Source organism: Cladosporium halotolerans (assembly GCF_011745625.1).
Source record: "Cladosporium halotolerans strain TM138-S3 chromosome Unknown Sca35, whole genome shotgun sequence".
In the NCBI taxonomy this organism is placed as follows: domain Eukaryota; kingdom Fungi; phylum Ascomycota; class Dothideomycetes; order Cladosporiales; family Cladosporiaceae; genus Cladosporium; species Cladosporium halotolerans.
Genome location: NW_027191486.1, coordinates 116,599 through 133,389, shown reverse-complemented (window position 1 = coordinate 133,389; position 16,791 = coordinate 116,599). Strand labels below are relative to the sequence as shown.

Genomic DNA, 16,791 nt, shown 5'->3' with positions numbered 1-16,791 from the left:
GTACCAAGTGACAAAGATCAAGATCATCATAAACCACGCGTATGCCATGCAACCTACACAGTAACACTTCACCAAACTCAAAAGCCACCATCGGCCAACCTCCCACGTCGGCAAATGAAAATGCAGCGAGAGAAAGTCAAGCGGCGCGTTCGAGCCTATTCTCCGCGCCGATCTCCATGGGCATGTGGTGGAGCCGATCCAACCAAGTGCTGGAATCCCCCGAGTCCTGCCAGTTAAGCATGGGGGACCCCACTCCCCACTCGCTTGTCAGCGCTTGAGTTCTTCGGCCTGCTTTTTCTGGCATCTCGAACCCACTTCGGTCAGGTATGGCAGGATATGCGGTCCCCGACTCGCGGCTCCGGGCGAGCGAACGCCGGACGGTAACGAAATAATAGACTTGGACCTGCAATGCCATGTGGGCACGTGGTGGTGGTCGATCTTCTTTTCTCTCGGTGTTTGACTATATAATAGTCTTGCCGCACCTGCCACCTCCCCCGTGCATGTGAACGGTTCCTACGGCCATTGAGAAATCGCTGGGTACGCTTCGCACAACATGGATCAAATAACAGGCTGGCGCGTGGCGCACAAGCTGGAGAAGAAGAAATTGCTCGTCGCCATCAACTGCGTTGCAGCACTTTCGATCTTCTTCTTCGGTTATGACCAGGGAATGATGGGTGGCGTCAACAACGCTACGGACTACATTAACCTCATGGGGTTCGGCTATGTCAATGAAGAAGGCGATCCGGTCGTCACAGATTCATTGCTCCAGGGTGGCATTGTAAGTCTACTAATCGTATCTTCTCCTGGTTGAGGACTGACGATTCTGCACTAGGTCTCTGTGTACTACCTCGGAACTCTGGTCGGATGCCTCGTCGGCGGCTGGGTAGGCGACAAAATCGGTCGCGTTCGCACGATTGCATTCGGAGCTGCATGGGCCATCTTCGGCGCCGCACTGCAATGCTCCGCGCAAAACCACATCTGGATGATCTTCGCGCGTCTGATCAATGGCTGGGGAACGGGCGTTCTCAACGCCATCGTGCCGGTCTGGGCAACTGAGACCGCTGACCACACTTCTCGAGGCCAATTTATCGCAATCGAGTTCACTTTAAATATAGCAGGCGTGGTCTTGGCGTACTGGCTAGAATTCGGTCTGAGTTTCATCGATGGAGGCAGGTCACCGATACGCTGGAGGTTTCCGATTGCGTTCCAAATCATCCCATTGCTGATACTGTTCGCCGTCTGCTGGTTCTTCCCCGAAAGCCCTCGCTGGCTGGCAAAAGTAGGCAGAGACGAAGAGGCACGGTACATCCTCAAACGGTTACGCGGCAGTGAGGGAGAGGATGCCGTGAGGGCAGAGGCCGAGTTCCAGGATATCAAGAACATCGTCGTCCGGGAGCGGGCGCACGCGCGGTCCAACAGCTACCTGTCCATGCTAATTGGTAAAGGGAGCGGCAAGCTACACACTGGACGCCGCGTGCAGTTGGTCATCTGGTTGCAAATCATGCAGGAGTGGGTTGGGATTGCTGGCGTGACAGTTTATGTGAGTTCCCATTTGGCTTGGGCTTAGCGAATCCCCGGCACGTGACAAGCTAACATGCTATTATAGGCACCCACCATCTTTCGCATCGCAGGCTTCAATTCGGAGAAGAGCCAGTGAGTATACACTCGACACCGACGTGCCCTTCAATATTGGGAGTGCTTGACTGACCAGCGATTCTTCGTCTGTAGATGGATCAGCGGTCTCAACAACGTCTTTTACATGTTCTCGACACTCATCTGCGTCTTCACGCTTGACAGGATTGGCCGCAGGTGGACGTTGTAAGCATGCTCTGTCGCCTTGTAATCGACTATCGCTAATCACAGTATCTCAGGTATTGGGGCGCTGTTGGCCAAGGTATCGCCATGTTCCTCGCAGGCGGGATGGCTCGCGCCGGCCTCGACGCGCGTGCAGCTGGCAACACTGCTTCCGCCGACTCGTATGGCGCTGCGGCGGCAAGTTTCGTATACATCTTCACGTTCGTATTCGGCGCAACTTGGTTGACGGTTCCGTGGCTCTACCCGGCTGAGATCTTCCCACTGGAAGTGCGTGCCAAGGGCAACGCGTTCGGTGTTGTCGGATGGAGTGAGTTCAACGCGTCTCGTTTCAATCAAGGTCCCATCCGTTAACATTATTTGACAGGTATTGGCAATGGTTGGCTCACGCTGCTGTGTCCGGTAATGGTATGTTCATTCCCTGGCTCTTTCATTATTGCTTTCAACTCTATCGACCTGTCCGCTAACTCTGCAACAGTTCAGCTCTATCGGCGAAGCCACGCTGTACATCTTCGGCGCCGCCAACGTCCTCTCTATCCCCATGGTTTGGGCGCTCTATCCCGAATCGAACCAGAGAACGCTCGAGGTATCATCAATGCTCATAGAACCCTCTTCCTAACACGTACTGACCATTCGCGCCAGGAAATCGACTTGCTCTTCGAAGCCGACTCACCTTGGGTCTGGGATGCAGAGAAGCACTTTGCCAGACTCAAGGAGGAGAACCCCAACCTGGTCATGGCTGCCAGCCGCGGAAATTCCGTCGTCGATCCGGAGGCGGGTTCGAAGAAATTGGAAATGCAGGAGACTCCGTCCGAAGAGAGGCAGGAGGTTGCGAAGACCGACGACAAGGCTTGAGCGCGATCGAGCTCGTGTGCGAGCCCACCTCCGAGGGGCTATCCAGATTGGCAATATTGTGTGCTTCCCTAGTACTTTTCATGATTATGCAAATGCCATGAATGTAACGATTAATGCCAGCATGAGTTTGCTTCTAGGATTAGTCTTTCCCAACCCGGTAATTCAAGTCCGTAATCATGTGCTGGTGGCTAGCAGCTTCCGTAAGTATAGAGATGCCATGACGCGTTCGATTCCAGGATCATCCTTCGTCACTACCGAGTCGTCCAGACCGGTGAGACTGAGCGCTTAGGTAGCACCATCCAATACCGTGGAAATAATATCAAACCAACGGTCGAAGATCTTACGCTTTCGGCTTCAAGATCAAATTGTCGATGAGTCGCACAGGCACTTTATCATTTCCAAGGCCAAGCTTCTCTCCATCGACCGTGGCTTCAAGCGGTAGCATCTTAATAGCACCACTGAGGATGGCTCCCTTCTTCGGGTCCACGGTCTCAACTTCTTCCAACGTATCCGGATCCGCCAGCGAGATATAGTCGACTTCAAACTGAGCCTGCTTTTCCACCGGAAGCTCATCCTGTCCAATGTTCATCATGTTCGTAATGTCCCAAGCCAGCGCCAGGATATCGTCGCGGTTGGTCTTGCCCATTTCGTAGGCGGCTCTCGCGGCTCCAAGGGCCACGGAAAGAACGATGCCCGTTTTTCTCCGTCGCTCGCCGAGGTATACGTTGCGGCTACTCATTGCTAGACCGTCGCTCTCGCGTTCTGTCGGGCCTATCCGCACCTCCGTGTTCATGTGAAAGTCTTGGACCATGCGCTTTATGATGACCGTCTGCTGCACGTCTTTCTGGCCGAAGTATACACGCTCGGGCTCCACGATGTTGAATAGTTTGGTACACACTGTAGCCACACCGCGGAAGAAGACAGGTCGACTCTGGCCTTCCAGCAGGTTGGCCAAAGGTGTAATGGTGACGAACGAGCCGGTGCCGGGCAAGGTGGAGTCGGGCGGCAGAGTTGGGTACATTGTTTTGGTTGTAGGCGCAAACACCGCGTCAATCCTGCCTTTGCCGCTCTTCTCCAGTTCCTCATCCAGCTCTTTCAATTGAGCCATGTCGCTATCCCATGTCTTGGGGTAGCTGTCGAGATCCTCGTTCACGCCGAATTGGGTGGGGTTGACGTAGACCGAGACGAAGACATGGCTGTTCTCTTCTGCTGCTTGTCTGACCAGGGAAATGTGACCTTTGTGCAGAGCGCCCATGGTGGGCACGAGACCAACGGTCTTCCCATTGAGGAGGAGCTCTCGTCGGTGAGTGCGAAGAGGAGGGACGTCTCGGAAGATGTGGATAGATTTTGCCAGTAGGGTTAGATTGATCGATGTTGTGTTCCGGCTCCTGGAAAAGAATGCACCAGCTCTAGCTCTTGAGCCCGCTATGCGATGCGCCATGATTGTCGACATAGCGATTTTTGGTTTTCTGTGTATAGGATCTTTGACGAAGAGCTGCTGCGTGAAATGGGCCTTTTCGCCGGACAAAAATTGCTGAAAGGTTGCAATCACCTACAAGTTCTGGTAAGCATCAAGCTTGAGTCAGAAATCGAATTTATAAATGATCAAATAGCTGACTGCGCGGGCATTCACGCATGGTGTGAAGCTGTTTACCGCGGACATTGGAGCATGAGGCAGCTCGGCGTGAGAGCCCGCGAAAGACCGTGCCCTCTCTCGGCGCTCGGCGAGCTGCAGGGCGAAGCTTCACCAGCGGGGCAGCGCGCTCTAGCCCCAAAGAGTTCAAGTCCGCATTTTTCCTTGACATTTCTGGCCGCCGTCCATCACTTTGACTCTATACAATCAGCCCATACCGCAGCGCGCGGGTCAATCGAGGGCATCATGGGCGACGATGGAATGCTGCTCAATTTTGAGCTGCCCACCGACGCCTTCCAGGCGCCCAAAAAATCGTTCAAGGGCGGTAGCTGGAAAGACCGCTTGACGGCGAGAAAATCTGCGGAATGGGGACGCAAAAAGGCAGAAGAGCGCGCGACGGGCAAGTCAAACAAAACGCCGGATTACGGTAATGTGCGTGGCGAAAAGGAAGAGTTCATTCGGGGAGACGGAAAACCTGCAAAGAGACCGAGGACGGACAACCACGATGGAGGATTCCAACCGCCCAGGACTGGACCGCGACCGGGTGGACGAGCCCCTGGTATGCGCGAGACGCTGCCCAAGTCGACAAATGGCGAAGTTATTTCGTCACTGTTCACCTACAACCCTGCTGCGAAAGCCGCGAAACCAGACCCCGTTGCCGAGGATGAGACTCCTGTCGAACCGTCGAATGCACCTTTGACCGACGAGATGGCCACTTTCACAAACCTCGGGCTTTCGCCTAACATTGCGAGTCACCTTCTGAACAAAATGAACATCAAAGCCCCAACAGAAATTCAGCGGAAATCGTTGCAACAGTTATGCACAACCGACAAGGACGCCTTCATCCAGGCCCAAACTGGTTCCGGTAAAACTTTAGCTTATTTGCTGCCGATCGTGCAGCGCATCAGCGAGATATCGAAAAAGATGAAGGCTGAAGGCCAGGACTTCAACAGGAAAAGCGGTCTTTTCGCGCTCGTCCTAGCGCCCACGCGCGAACTCAGTAAGCAGATCGAGACGGTCCTGGAGGGCCTACTTTCATGTTGCCACTGGATTGTCGGAGGTACGGTCATTGGTGGAGAAAAGAAACAATCGGAGAAAGCGCGGTTGCGAAAGGGCTTGAACATCCTGGTAGCCACCCCTGGTAGACTTGCGGATCACTTGAACAACACCGAGGTACTGGATGTGAGCAGAGTCAGGTGGCTGGTGCTGGATGAAGGTGATCGCTTGATGGAGCTCGGATTCGACCAGGACATTCAAAAGATTGTTAGTAACCTGAACCTGCGTTCGAGGAAGGTCCAAGAGACTCCGATCCCCGGGCTCCCTGAGAAGCGGAATACCGTGCTGTGTTCTGCCACTATCAAGGCAGACATCGAGCAGCTCAAGTCTATCGCCCTTCATGATCCGGTCACGATTGCCGTTGAAGCGTCAGAGCGCACGAACGATGCAAACGGAGAGGTCACCGAGCAAGTGTTTTCTGCACCCGCACAGTTGAAGCAAAGCTACGCCATTGTCCCGCCCAAGCAGAGACTGGTCACGCTTATTGCGGTGCTCAAACAAGCTTTCAAGAGGAAGGGAAGCGTGATGAAGTGCATTGTGTTTATGAGCTGTGCGGACAGTGTCGATTTCCACTTCGAATTGCTCACACACGACATTGCCAGCACTTCCAAGGACAAGAAGAAGGACTCGAGCGATGCGATGCAAGAATTGAAGCTTCCCAAGCAGAGCCGAACCGACAAGATCCCTCAAGGCAACACCATCGCAGAGAACCGCATAGATGGCCCCGCCGCTGCATTCGCAACCTCCGAAAACCCAGTCCACATCTTCCGTCTTCACGGTTCCCTACAGCAAAGCACGCGTACAGCAGCGCTGAAAGCGTTCAGCAAATGTGAAGACCCAGCAGTGCTCGTGTGTACAGACGTTGCATCCCGTGGTCTCGATCTGCCCAACGTCGACTTTGTCATTGAATACGACCCTCCCTTCAGCAAGGAAGACCACCTTCACCGTGCCGGTCGTACTGCCCGTGCAGGTAAGGAAGGTCGCGCTATGATCTTCTTGCAGCCAGGCTGCGAAGAGGGATACGTTGATATCTTGAAAGAAAGTCGTCCACGCAACCTTACCCATCACGATGCCGACGAGCTGCTGAAGAAGGGCTTCTCGGCCTCGGGCGTCGTCACGAACCGTGAGTGGGAACAGGCCGCGACCGAATGGCAGATCGAGTCCGAGCGCTGGACCACCGAACATCCGCGCCACCTCGAGCAGGCCCGCAGAGCCTACCAGAGCCATATCCGTGCCTACACAACCCACATCGCCTCCGAGCGCAGCATGTTCGACATGAAGCAGCTGCATCTCGGACACCTCGCAAAGGCTTTCGCGCTGCGCGACAAGCCCGGTTCCATCCGCGTGCCGGGTCTGAGACCGGGCAAGGAAGACGGCGCGAAGATGAAGACTGCGCGCCGGGCACAAGCGGGCAAGAACCACGCTGCTGCTTCAGGCGATGGCAAGCGGTCGCGCGATGCGGCGGATCTCGACGTGCCGGAGATGACGGACGAGCAGGAGGCGAGAAGGAAGATGAACAAAATGGGCAGGAGCATGGGTGGAGCGTCGGAGTTCAACTTGGGTTGATAGAGCGGTCCTTGGATATGATTACCGCTTGCTGTTTTTCCTTCTTTGTCTTCCTTTCTTGCACCTCATTGAAGATACCCATAGCTTCTTTGCATACACCCCAAGAATTCCACACAATTCCCAGCCACCCTCGATTTCACTCTCAGTCTCAATAAACATCCCACAACGAAACCTTCCCATCCTTACTCCCCGCCGCCAGCCAATGCGTCGCCCTTACCCTCGCAACCCGCTGCTGCGCCACCGTCAGCGCCTTTTCCCGATCCTCCCCACCCTCCTCATCCAACACCTCCGCGAACGCCGCCGCATAACACCCCTCCCGATGCCACTTCAGCACCGCCAGCTCCCCCATCCCCCTCGCAGCATAAACTCTCACGCGCCCATCCCACCCCGCCGTCGCGAACACGCGCCCGTCCGACCGCACGGCCAGCGCCTGCTGGCCCGCGTGCCGCGTCTGCACGCTTTTGGGCTCCGTGGAGCTCTCGGGCAGCGGGTGGCGCGCGACGACGGCGTCCGCGGAGCTGGAGAAGAAGCACGCCGTGTGCGGCGCGATGGCGATGGAGAGGACGGGCTGCGAGTGCGGTTGCGAGAGGTAGGTGGTTTGCCAGGTTTGGAGGGAGGTGGTGGGGTTGTGGCGCCAGAGGGCGACGTGGCCGCTTTCGTAGCCTGCGGCTATTAAGGGGTGGGCTGAGGAAGGGGGTTGGTGCAGGCTGAGGGCCATGAGCATGCCGGTGTTGGTGGATTTGGGAGGGGGGATGGTGGCGTAGCGGGTGTTGGAGGGGAGGGCGGTGAGGTTGATCATGCCGTCTTGGAGGCCGGGGACGGCGAGGAGAATTTTGTCGGGCGTTGGTGGGGGGTCGTTTGTGGTGGGTGGAGGGATGTGGGACATGGCGAAGGAGCAGAAGTTCAGGGCGTTGACGTCTAGGCTGTGGAGGAGCCAGGGTTGTTTTCTTTCTGAGGTTGCGTCGTCGATTGGGAGGGTTTTCGAGAAGGTTACCTCGTCTTGCTCGCGTAGTTGCCAGACGAGGAGTTTGTTGTCTCGGCCGTGTCTGTCGGACGGTCAGCATCTGGGGTCAGCCTTTGCAATCTAGACCAGAACCTACGTTATCACATTTTCGTCCTCGTCACCCCAACTCCCTACCCCAAGCACAGATCCAGCATGGGGCTTCCAGACAGCGACCGGACGCTTAGTCGCAAGATTCCACAGAACGACCCAACCATCGGCGTCGCCGGTCAGTAACCGCAAATTTTTCCGGAGGAAGTGGACACAGTGGATTTGAGCCGTGTGGCCTCGGAGAATGTATGATGGCTGAGCTGGTGGAAGAGTAGAGCTTTGTATTTGGTGAGATGCTGGCGCATCCATGGCTTTGAGCTATCTTTCCGCGGTTCAGAGCCCTGTGAATGGGTTCAAAAACGTTGTGTGGGAGGCGTCGAAGCTTCTATCGCATTATGAAGATTTGTGAAACATCCTCTTTCATCAGCAAAATGATGACTGGGAAACGATATTGAGTCGAGAAGAATTTACTCATATCACAGATCTGGAGTTGAGCAGGCCAGAGAGCTCCTGTGAGGTTGAAGTCGAGCTGTCTTGGCACGGCGTTACGCCAAACAGGCAACAGATATGAAAGTACTACCGCTCCCGAAGATAAGATCACAACACATCGATTATTGTGTATCTTGAGCATTTTTGATGTCTACCAACTCAAATAATATCATACCCATCCTCCCTCACCTTCCCAAACTCCAACTTCATCAACAACCGATCCACACCCCCACCCTTCCACGGCTCAAACCCACCCGTCTCCACACCCGCCAAATCCAGATACCTCGCGGCCCCAATGCGCTCCTGATCCAACTGCCTCAGCCTACCGATCACCGACCTAAGGTCGCTATCGACCCTCTTCCGCGCGCGGTCGATCTCTAGCGCGATCTTGCGCTCGTCGTCCTCCACGTGGTCCGTCGCCAGCCCGGCTTCTTGCTCGAGGTCGATTTTGGCTTGGATTTCGAGAAGGCGGACGAAGAGCGCGATGAGCTGGTCTACGTTGCCGAGGAGCGAGCGGAGCTCTTTGGTGTAGGGGACGTCGGTTAGGAAGAGGGCGTAGGTGAGCGCGGCGAGGAAGGCGCGGTGGCCGGCTGCGAGGGTTTCGGGGTCGCGGTGCGTGGGCTTTTCTGGCGTGTTGGTGTCTGCTGACGCGGTGAATGAATCTTCGGCAGATGGGTTGGGTTCGTGGAGCCAAGCATCGAACTGATCCCAGCAGCATTTGATGATCTCTCCTTCAAGATAGGCTGATGTTTCCGAAAGGAGACACATGGCCGCGCTGCAGGTTGCCCAAATCTTCCTTGCTGCCACTGCTCTCTTTCTCGCCCGTACGCGCGCCGGAGCCTGTGCGGCACGTCCTGCTTCTGTGGCGTTGTATTGCGGCCCTGGTGGTGCCGGGTGCTCTCTCCGAGCAGGAGTCCGCTTCCACAGGTCGGCAAGGCGAAGATGAGCGCGTCTGACAGATATAAGGTAGGCATTAATCGCAGAGTACGTTTCTACTTCTCGAGGCGATATGAAAAGTTCCAGTGGCGCGTTGGCGTCCATAGTCAAATACGCGGCGCTCGGGAACAGCATGTCGTTGAAAGCGATTCTAGTCATTTTCGGAGTCGCTGCCGTAATGGAGTCGGATGAAGAGGGCCTTGTCTGATTCTTGCGCGGCGCAGACAGCGAAACGTGGGTTCTTGCGAACTCGAAAGCAGGATTCTCTTCGCTGTCGTCCCGCATGGCTAGTGCCTTCCAAGTCTGACTGAGTGCTTGGTTGAGCTCAGCGTCCTTGATTGACAGCCCTTGTAAAGCTTTGATGGGATCTTGTTGAAGAAGTCGTCCCATGTTCTGGTAGCGAGCATTGAGACGAGCTTCTGCTTCTTGCACAAGAGCTAAAGTGAACTCTCCATCTTCCAGCAGAAAGTACCTCCGCAAGCAAGTAAGCAGAACAACTATGTCCTCAAGCGGCAGGAGGTGTTGTAGTACGTTCTGAGAAAGCGACAGTCGTATCGCAGATATCGCTCGCGCCAACTGTGCAGGGACGATAGGAAATGATAGTAGAGAGAGGTGTTTCAAATGGACGTTTGCAAGCTGACTATGCTGTGCCTTCCTAGGCTGCGCCTTCATTTGCAGTTGTGCATGCTGCTCGTAATGTCTGACTTGATGTATTGACTTTCCGATGAAGAGTATTGAAGAGGCGGTTGCTGGTGAAACAATTTTGGGTAAGAGCGTGCTGTCTTTTGTGAAGTCGTCCGGCTGGCCTTCTGTGCTGCGTTCGGCCTTGACGAAGAAGTCGTCGGCACCATGCGCCGGTAGCTTGCCATACAGTACCCATGATGATACTTGACGAAGCCAAGCCGTCTCTGCGATAGTGATCAATTCGGTGGCAGATGCTTCAATATCCGGAAATCCAGTCTGAGATTCGGCTCGCAGCTTGTCAATTAATCCGGCTCCTGAGCATTCCTCACTCGGGCTAGCATTTCGCTGCGGATCCATATAGCAAGTCAAGCTCCAGTACCAATTCATCAATCTATGCCACTCATCGAACTCGCCCACGACCGACGCAAGCGGAACAATGTCGTAGGCACCAACGATGCTAGCATCTTTGCTTAAGATCCTGCTCTCGACGTCGAGGATCTTCGTCTGAAAGCGAGCCAGATGCGTATGCCGGACCGAGTTGGCAGCTGCACGACAAATTGTGGAATGGTGGGAGGCCGCGATCTCGTCCAGTCGAGTCCTCAGGCGACGGTGCAGCTGCGAGAGTCGGCCGATAGATTCCAGCAGGTCTTTCTCGGAAGGAGAAAGTAGAGGGACGCCATCGTGAGAAAGGTCAGCAGCGGCGGCGTCTTTGTCGAACAGAGGCGAGGGGTGGCCCGAAAGCGCGAGGAGGACCTCGTGGAGCATGTCGGGTGACGGCGGGGGTCACTCGCCAGAGGAGATGGATGCGGACACGGGCTGCCTTCGCCCAGCTAGGTACGCATGGCAGAGCCGCAAACGCAGACCGAATAACCGCTCAGACTGTCAGCAGAGTTCCTGGCGTAGGGATCCACCGGTAGGGCTGTAACCGTCGTTGCGGTGGTGCAACGGTGTAGGGCGGACACCAAGCCTGACGCGTCGCGTGTCTGTCGGCAGAGAGCTGCAGTAGGCGCGGTACCTCGAGGGTCTGGAGGTGTCCTCCACCTTGTTCCCGGCACGCGCTGCTGTGCTTGCTTCTGCGGGATGACGGGCGATTACCGCGACCTGGCGCAGGCGATCGACAGGCCCACCGTGCACGCGTGAATTGGCGCAGTCTAGCGGACGGCAGCAGTGGCGGGCTCGACGGGCTCGACGGGCTCGTCAGCCAAGGTGTCGTGGTGATGGCGCATGGCTGGCCTGGCCCCACGACGCCCGCCCGATCCCTCCAATTCTGGAGGCCATCGGCAGCCCGCTTGGCTGCAGGTCGGCAGGCGGCGGGGCTTCATGAGCCAGGCCGCAGGTACGTGGCCACGAGCCCATCCTCGCCACACGGCCCATTGTCTTTCCTTCCCTCCCACCCTCTGCTCTTCCTCTCCTCCTGACTGCATCAGCTGGCCTGAACCCGCGAACCCCCCTATCTTCCGTCGAGCGCAGCCCTACGACACCTGCTCTTCACATATCGGCCTTTGACACGACCCCGCTTCGCCTGTCAATAAACGTCACAACCCGTCAACACAACCCACCTCAACCCACTCCGCAAGATCTGCAAACATGTCCAACATCAGGGAGAAGCTGAAGCGCAAGCTGTCCATGCATGACAAGAACAGTCAGTAGAGCACAAGCACTGCCGGTCCCGCACTTTCTGCCCCGCCAATGGTCTAACAGCTTCACAGTCGACTTGAACGAGAACCACGATGATGCCGAGATCGACGAGGAGACCACTGGCAACCTCCACCGCGAGATTGAGCGCTCAGAGGTCGAGGGCCACCCGCAAGGTCGCCCCAATAGCTTCCTCAACAGGCTGATTTCTCACGGCAACGACAAGACCGAGAAGCAGATTGCGGCCGACATGGAGGCGGCGCAAAAGCGGGCTGCTGCCGAGAAGCAGCAGTAGCTACGGCTACGTTTAGAATTGAGCGTCTGCATGGGAGTCCTGCACAAGCATTGAAATTCCGGCATTCAATCTGCTGTTGACGCGGGCACGGCAGCTAGAGTGTTTTTTGGATGACGTTATTACGTTTGGAATGAACTGTCTTTGATCTGCTTTGACATTTTGCTCGTTCCAGAGCCATTGATGCATCTGACATGACCACGCAAAACGTGAGCATCACAGCGCGAATGACAGTGCCTCGCGGTTTGCTGCAATGTCCCATTGAGTTTCACTTTCTGAATACTTTCAGTGGTTGAAGCCTCTTGTAAAACTGACTGATACATGGTATCGAAACAACGCTCTTGACATGTGATGTGCTCGCTTAGAAAATCAAGTCCTCGTCGCCCTCGTCTCCCAGGACATTCTTCGTCTCTTGCGGCTCTTCGGACGCCGCGTTTCCGTTCTCTTTGTCGCTGTCGCCTCCGCTCTTTGCTTTTTGCTCCTGCTGCTTCTTCTTCCTCTCGGCCTCCTCAGCCGCCTGAGCCTTCTCTTTGACACCCTTGACCTTCTTCAGTCGGAAGAACTCCTCACGATCCAACTCGTCGAGCTCGCTGTTGATGTACTTGATAGTGTTCTCCGTACGGGGGATAATGACGTGCTCACTATCGCTTCGTTAGCATTTCATCCTATAGTGATCGATCGAGGAACACATACATGGCGTTGACTCTTCGGTTGACAACCTTGATGACCTCGTCCAAAATCACAAACGCCGTCTGCAACGACGCCAGCTCAACCAGCGTCTCCACCGCCCTCGTGTACGTCTCCCTACACCTAGCCACCTGCTGCCCGCCCTTACCCAATCCCGTCATCTGGAAATCACTCCCTCCTTCGGTCTGAAAGCTCTCGAACTGCGGCAGGAAGACACCGCTGACGTTCTCCTGCTTCGTGCGCACGCGGAACTTGGCCTGCCGCACGCTCTCCGTGATCTGGTACCCGATCGTATTGTTGCCGACCGCGTAAGTCACTTCGGCCAGCGAGAAGGCCGCGATCTGCATCACGCGGCCCATCTTGCGCTTCGCCTCGTCGATCCGCTTCGTGATCTCGCGGAAGCGCTTCGTCAGCGCTTCGGATTTGCGCTTCAGCAAGTCGTGGCCGACTTGGGCGCCTTTGAGCTTCGATTTCATAATGCCGAGCGATTGGCGGGTGGGGAACACCGGCTCGCGGTCCTGATAGCATTGGATTAGCTGGGAGTAATGATAGTCTGGAGGTTGTCGGTGCGGCGTACCTTGCCCGACATGGTGGGCTAGTGTGTGCGAGTTCGTATGAAGGGAAGTTGTGGGGTATCCAGAGACCCCTGTAGCGACGAGTGAGATTGCTCGCTGCACAAGATTGTCGTAATGGACGATTAAAGATGCTCGACTCCCGGCCGTTGTGCTCCAACACCAGCCGACGTCAAGCTCACTGCTCTAGCTCGCCAAACCTTCCCCCGGCGCCAGAAACGCGGACTTCTGCACGCGCCGATTAGGTATCTTACACCCTCCCCATCCACCGCCGGCCGCCGCCCAGGTAGGATCGAGTTTCTTCCCGCCGATTATGCCCGGCGAGCTCCTGCGCAACCTGACGCCGCCGTTCATCGTCACACTGGGCAAATCGAAGCCGAAACGGGACTCCGCGGCCTCCTCGCCGCTGCTGTCCGCTACCACCATGGCGTCTCTCGCGCCCCCGCCGCCGCAGCTGCCGCAGCTCTTCCTGATCTCGCAGAACGACGAGATCTACGAGCAGGACGTCGCGCGCAACCCGGGCTCCACGCGGCCCTGGCTGGACTATGCGAACTTCAAGCGGCAGTACGGGACGCTGCTCGAGCAGTCGTTTGTGCTCGAGCGCGCGTGCAGGGCTCTGCCGCGCAGCTACAAGCTCTGGAAACTCTACCTGGAGCTCCGGACGGCGCACCTGGAGGGCAGGAACCCGGCGAAGAACAAGGCGGAGTTCCAGAAGGTCAACGCGCTGTTCGAGCGCGCGCTCGTCCTGCTCAACAAGATGCCCAGGATCTGGGAGATGTACCTTGGCTTCCTGTGCCTGCAGCCATTGGTCACCTTCACTCGACGGACGTTCGACCGCGCGCTCAGAGCGCTGCCGATCACCCAGCACGGCCGGATCTGGGCGCTGTACAGGCCGTTCGCGAACTCCGCGAGCGGAGAGACGGCGGTCAAGATTTGGAGGCGGTACATTCAGATTCACCCCGAGCAGGTGGAGGACTACATCGATTTGCTGGTGCAGGAGGGGAAGTACACGGAGGCGGTGCAGCGGTACATGGAGATCCTGAACAACCCTCGTTTCAAGTCGAAGGAGGCCAAGGGGCCTTTCCAGCACTGGACGGAGATGCTTGAGGTTCTCATCGATCACGCAAAGGAGATCCCGAACCCGTTGCCTTTGAAGAGCGGCTCAGCTATGTCTGTTGAGACGATCATTCGATCTGGATTGCAGCGATTCCCCGATCAGAGGGGTATTCTGTGGGTTGGGCTGGCGAGGTACTACATCAACCTTGGAGCGTATGAGCGGGCACGAGATATTTTCGAGGAGGGCGTTACAACGGTCATGACTGTGCGCGACTTCTCAATTGTGTTCGACACTTACTCGGAGGCTGAGGAAGCGCTCATTTCGATCAAGCTTGAAGAATCCGCTTTACGACAGCAGAAAAACAAGACGGACGTTGACGCCGATCTGGACTTGGACATCCGCATGATGCGCTTTGAGCAATTGATGGACCGGAGACCTTTCTTGGTGAACGATGTGCTTCTGCGACAAAACCCGCATCATGTGAATGAATGGCAGAAGCGGGTGGCGTTGTGGGGAGACAACAAGCAAATGGTGGTTCAGACGTATGCGGATGCCATTGCCGCAATTGGGCCGAAGAAGGCAGTAGGCCGATTGCACGAATTATGGACAAATTACGCCAAATTTTACGAGGCAGGCGGCGATCTCCGCAATGCCAGAGTCATCATGGAGAAGGCGGTCAAGGTCCCGTTCAAGTCAGTGTCGGAATTGGCAGAGATGTGGACTGAGTGGGCGGAGATGGAGTTGCGAAATGAGAACTTCGATCAGGCCGTCAACATCATGGCTACCGCGACGAAGGCACCCAAGAGGAGCAATGTGGATTACTTCGACGAGCTGCTGAGTCCTCAGCAGAGGGTGCACAAGAGTTGGAAGCTGTGGTCGTTCTACGTCGATCTGGTCGAATCGGTGTCAACACTGGAAGAGACCAAGAAGGTGTATGAGCGTATCTTCGAACTTCGCATCGCTACGCCACAAACCGTTGTCAACTACGCCAATTTGCTGGAAGAGAACGGCTATTTCGAAGAGAGCTTCAAGATCTACGAACGTGGTCTGGATCTCTTCTCGTACCCTGTCGCTTTCGAACTCTGGAACCTTTACCTGACCAAAGCCGTGGACCGCAAGATCGGCATCGAGCGCCTCAGGGATCTCTTCGAACAATCCGTCGAAGACTGCCCGCCCAAATTCGCCAAAACCATCTACCTCATGTACGGCGCGCTCGAGGAAGAGCGCGGCCTCGCGCGCCACGCAATGCGCATCTACGAACGCGCCACCCGCGCCGTCGCCGACGAAGACAAGGCAGACATGTTCGAGTTCTACATCACAAAGTCCGCGTCCAACTTCGGCCTCACCTCCACCCGCCCCATCTACGAGCGCGCCATCGCCGCCTTGCCGGACAAGGAGGCCGCCGCCATGTGCATCAAGTTCGCCGAGATGGAGCGTCGGCTGGGCGAGATCGACCGCGCGCGCGCGATCTACGGCCACGCCAGCCAGTTCTGCGACCCGCGCGTCGACGCGGCGTTCTGGAAGAAGTGGGAGCAGTTCGAGGTCCAGCACGGCAACGAGGACACTTTCAAGGAGATGCTGCGCATCAAGCGGAGCGTGCAGGCGCAGTTCAAGTATGTCTTCCAATCTCCCCTCACTTACCCCTCTGAAATCCTTACTGACCGATTCCCTCCCACAGCACCGACGTCAACTTCATCGCCTCGCAAGCCATCGCCCGCCAGCAAGCGCAGGACGGCCTCAACGCGGGCGCCGACGGCGAGACCGCGTCGGACGTCGACCCGGACAAGGCGGACGCCATGGCGGCGCTGGAGAGGCAGGCGCGCGCGCCCGTCGGTTTCGTCGCGGCGTCCGCGGGGCCTGAGGGCGGTAACAGGCCCAAGCCGCAAGAGGCGGAGCAGGGCAATGGGGTCAGGAACGAGGCGGAGATCGATTTGGATGACGACTTATGATGATTCCCTTTTGGCTTTTGGCGACCTCTCGTTTTGGCATTCTCTTTTGTTGTTCTTTTCCGTTGGTTGGGGTTTGGGGGCCTTAGCGGGTGTCGGTGTCGGTGTTGTGTTGTACAAAAAAGATATCAATAAGTTGTTGTGGCGCGCGGCTCGTGGAGGGGCTGGAGCTCGGGAGTCTTCTTCTCTTCTTCTTTTGTGTCATAGATATAGGTTTGGACTAGCTCTCCTCTGGACGGGGAGGAGGAACGAAGAGAGATTTTTATAGGGCGCGAAATGTGCTATCCCACTGGCGTCGTGCTATCAGGTGTTGTCTCCTGCTGATGGCCGCAGCTTAGACGATATCGATCCCCATTGAAGAGGTCAGACGATGCATACCTATGGACTCAAAGCACTGTGCCGAACACGATGTTCTAATTGCAGCACCTTAAATCCAGTACGGTTCCATACAGGCACACGCACGGCAATGCTGACCTCCATCCGCACCCTCACTCGCGAGACCCACGGCCGCGACCCCCGA

The 16,791-nt window shown here is 56.3% G+C and overlaps 8 protein-coding genes across 8 annotated transcripts; 4 read left to right on the top strand and 4 right to left on the bottom strand.

The window, feature by feature from the left end:
• Nucleotides 1-299: 299 nt before the first annotated feature.
• Nucleotides 300-2,806, top strand: WHR41_07597 (uncharacterized protein). The gene is made up of 8 exons (XM_069376201.1): nt 300-778; nt 833-1,540; nt 1,607-1,653; nt 1,729-1,818; nt 1,872-2,122; nt 2,180-2,220; nt 2,291-2,398; nt 2,455-2,806. Exons 1-8 carry the CDS (start codon nt 554-556, stop codon nt 2,665-2,667), a joined length of 1,683 nt encoding a protein of 560 aa, XP_069226548.1. The 5' UTR covers nt 300-553; the 3' UTR covers nt 2,668-2,806.
• A 201-nt stretch (nt 2,807-3,007) lies between these two features.
• WHR41_07596 (uncharacterized protein) lies at nt 3,008-3,922 on the bottom strand (the record flags this gene model as incomplete). Its single annotated transcript, XM_069376200.1, has 1 exon — nt 3,008-3,922. The coding sequence occupies one exon, from the start codon at nt 3,920-3,922 to the stop codon at nt 3,008-3,010; it is 915 nt and encodes a 304-aa protein (XP_069226549.1).
• A 624-nt stretch (nt 3,923-4,546) lies between these two features.
• WHR41_07595 (uncharacterized protein) lies at nt 4,547-6,922 on the top strand (the record flags this gene model as incomplete). Its single annotated transcript, XM_069376199.1, has 1 exon — nt 4,547-6,922. The coding sequence occupies one exon, from the start codon at nt 4,547-4,549 to the stop codon at nt 6,920-6,922; it is 2,376 nt and encodes a 791-aa protein (XP_069226546.1).
• Nucleotides 6,923-7,070: 148 nt separating this feature from the next.
• Nucleotides 7,071-8,460, bottom strand: WHR41_07594 (uncharacterized protein; the record flags this gene model as incomplete). The annotated part of the gene is made up of 2 exons (XM_069376198.1): nt 8,023-8,460; nt 7,071-7,968 (listed from the first exon to the last, which is right to left on the bottom strand). The coding sequence occupies exons 1-2, from the start codon at nt 8,280-8,282 to the stop codon at nt 7,071-7,073; spliced, it is 1,158 nt and encodes a 385-aa protein (XP_069226547.1). The 5' UTR covers nt 8,283-8,460.
• A 161-nt stretch (nt 8,461-8,621) lies between these two features.
• Nucleotides 8,622-10,847, bottom strand: WHR41_07593 (uncharacterized protein; the record flags this gene model as incomplete). The annotated part of the gene is made up of 1 exon (XM_069376197.1): nt 8,622-10,847. The coding sequence occupies one exon, from the start codon at nt 10,845-10,847 to the stop codon at nt 8,622-8,624; it is 2,226 nt and encodes a 741-aa protein (XP_069226544.1).
• Nucleotides 10,848-11,669: 822 nt separating this feature from the next.
• Nucleotides 11,670-12,012, top strand: WHR41_07592 (uncharacterized protein; the record flags this gene model as incomplete). Its single annotated transcript, XM_069376196.1, has 2 exons — nt 11,670-11,724; nt 11,792-12,012. The coding sequence occupies 2 exons, from the start codon at nt 11,670-11,672 to the stop codon at nt 12,010-12,012; spliced, it is 276 nt and encodes a 91-aa protein (XP_069226545.1).
• A 136-nt stretch (nt 12,013-12,148) lies between these two features.
• Nucleotides 12,149-13,410, bottom strand: vma-8 (V-type proton ATPase subunit D). Its single transcript, XM_069376195.1, has 3 exons — nt 13,274-13,410; nt 12,703-13,214; nt 12,149-12,650 (listed from the first exon to the last, which is right to left on the bottom strand). The coding sequence occupies exons 1-3, from the start codon at nt 13,283-13,285 to the stop codon at nt 12,371-12,373; spliced, it is 804 nt and encodes a 267-aa protein (XP_069226542.1). The 5' UTR covers nt 13,286-13,410; the 3' UTR covers nt 12,149-12,370.
• A 120-nt stretch (nt 13,411-13,530) lies between these two features.
• On the top strand, nt 13,531-16,274 carry msp-41 (Pre-mRNA-splicing factor syf1; the record flags this gene model as incomplete). Its single annotated transcript, XM_069376194.1, has 2 exons — nt 13,531-15,938; nt 16,004-16,274. Exons 1-2 carry the CDS (start codon nt 13,582-13,584, stop codon nt 16,272-16,274), a joined length of 2,628 nt encoding a protein of 875 aa, XP_069226543.1. The 5' UTR covers nt 13,531-13,581.
• Nucleotides 16,275-16,791: the final 517 nt, after the last annotated feature.

Excerpts from the sequence above, each read along its gene's own strand:
- WHR41_07597 (XM_069376201.1), top strand. The coding sequence starts at position 554 with ATGGATCAAATAACAGGCTGGCGCGTGGCGCACAAGCTGGAGAAGAAG. Across the intron at positions 1,654-1,728 it reads TTCAATTCGGAGAAGAGCCA|ATGGATCAGCGGTCTCAACA; the intron begins GTGAGTATACAC and ends CTTCGTCTGTAG. Across the intron at positions 2,399-2,454 it reads CGAACCAGAGAACGCTCGAG|GAAATCGACTTGCTCTTCGA; the intron begins GTATCATCAATG and ends CATTCGCGCCAG.
- vma-8 (XM_069376195.1), bottom strand. Across the intron at positions 12,651-12,702 it reads AACCGAAGAGTCAACGCCAT|TGAGCACGTCATTATCCCCC; the intron begins GTATGTGTTCCT and ends ACGAAGCGATAG.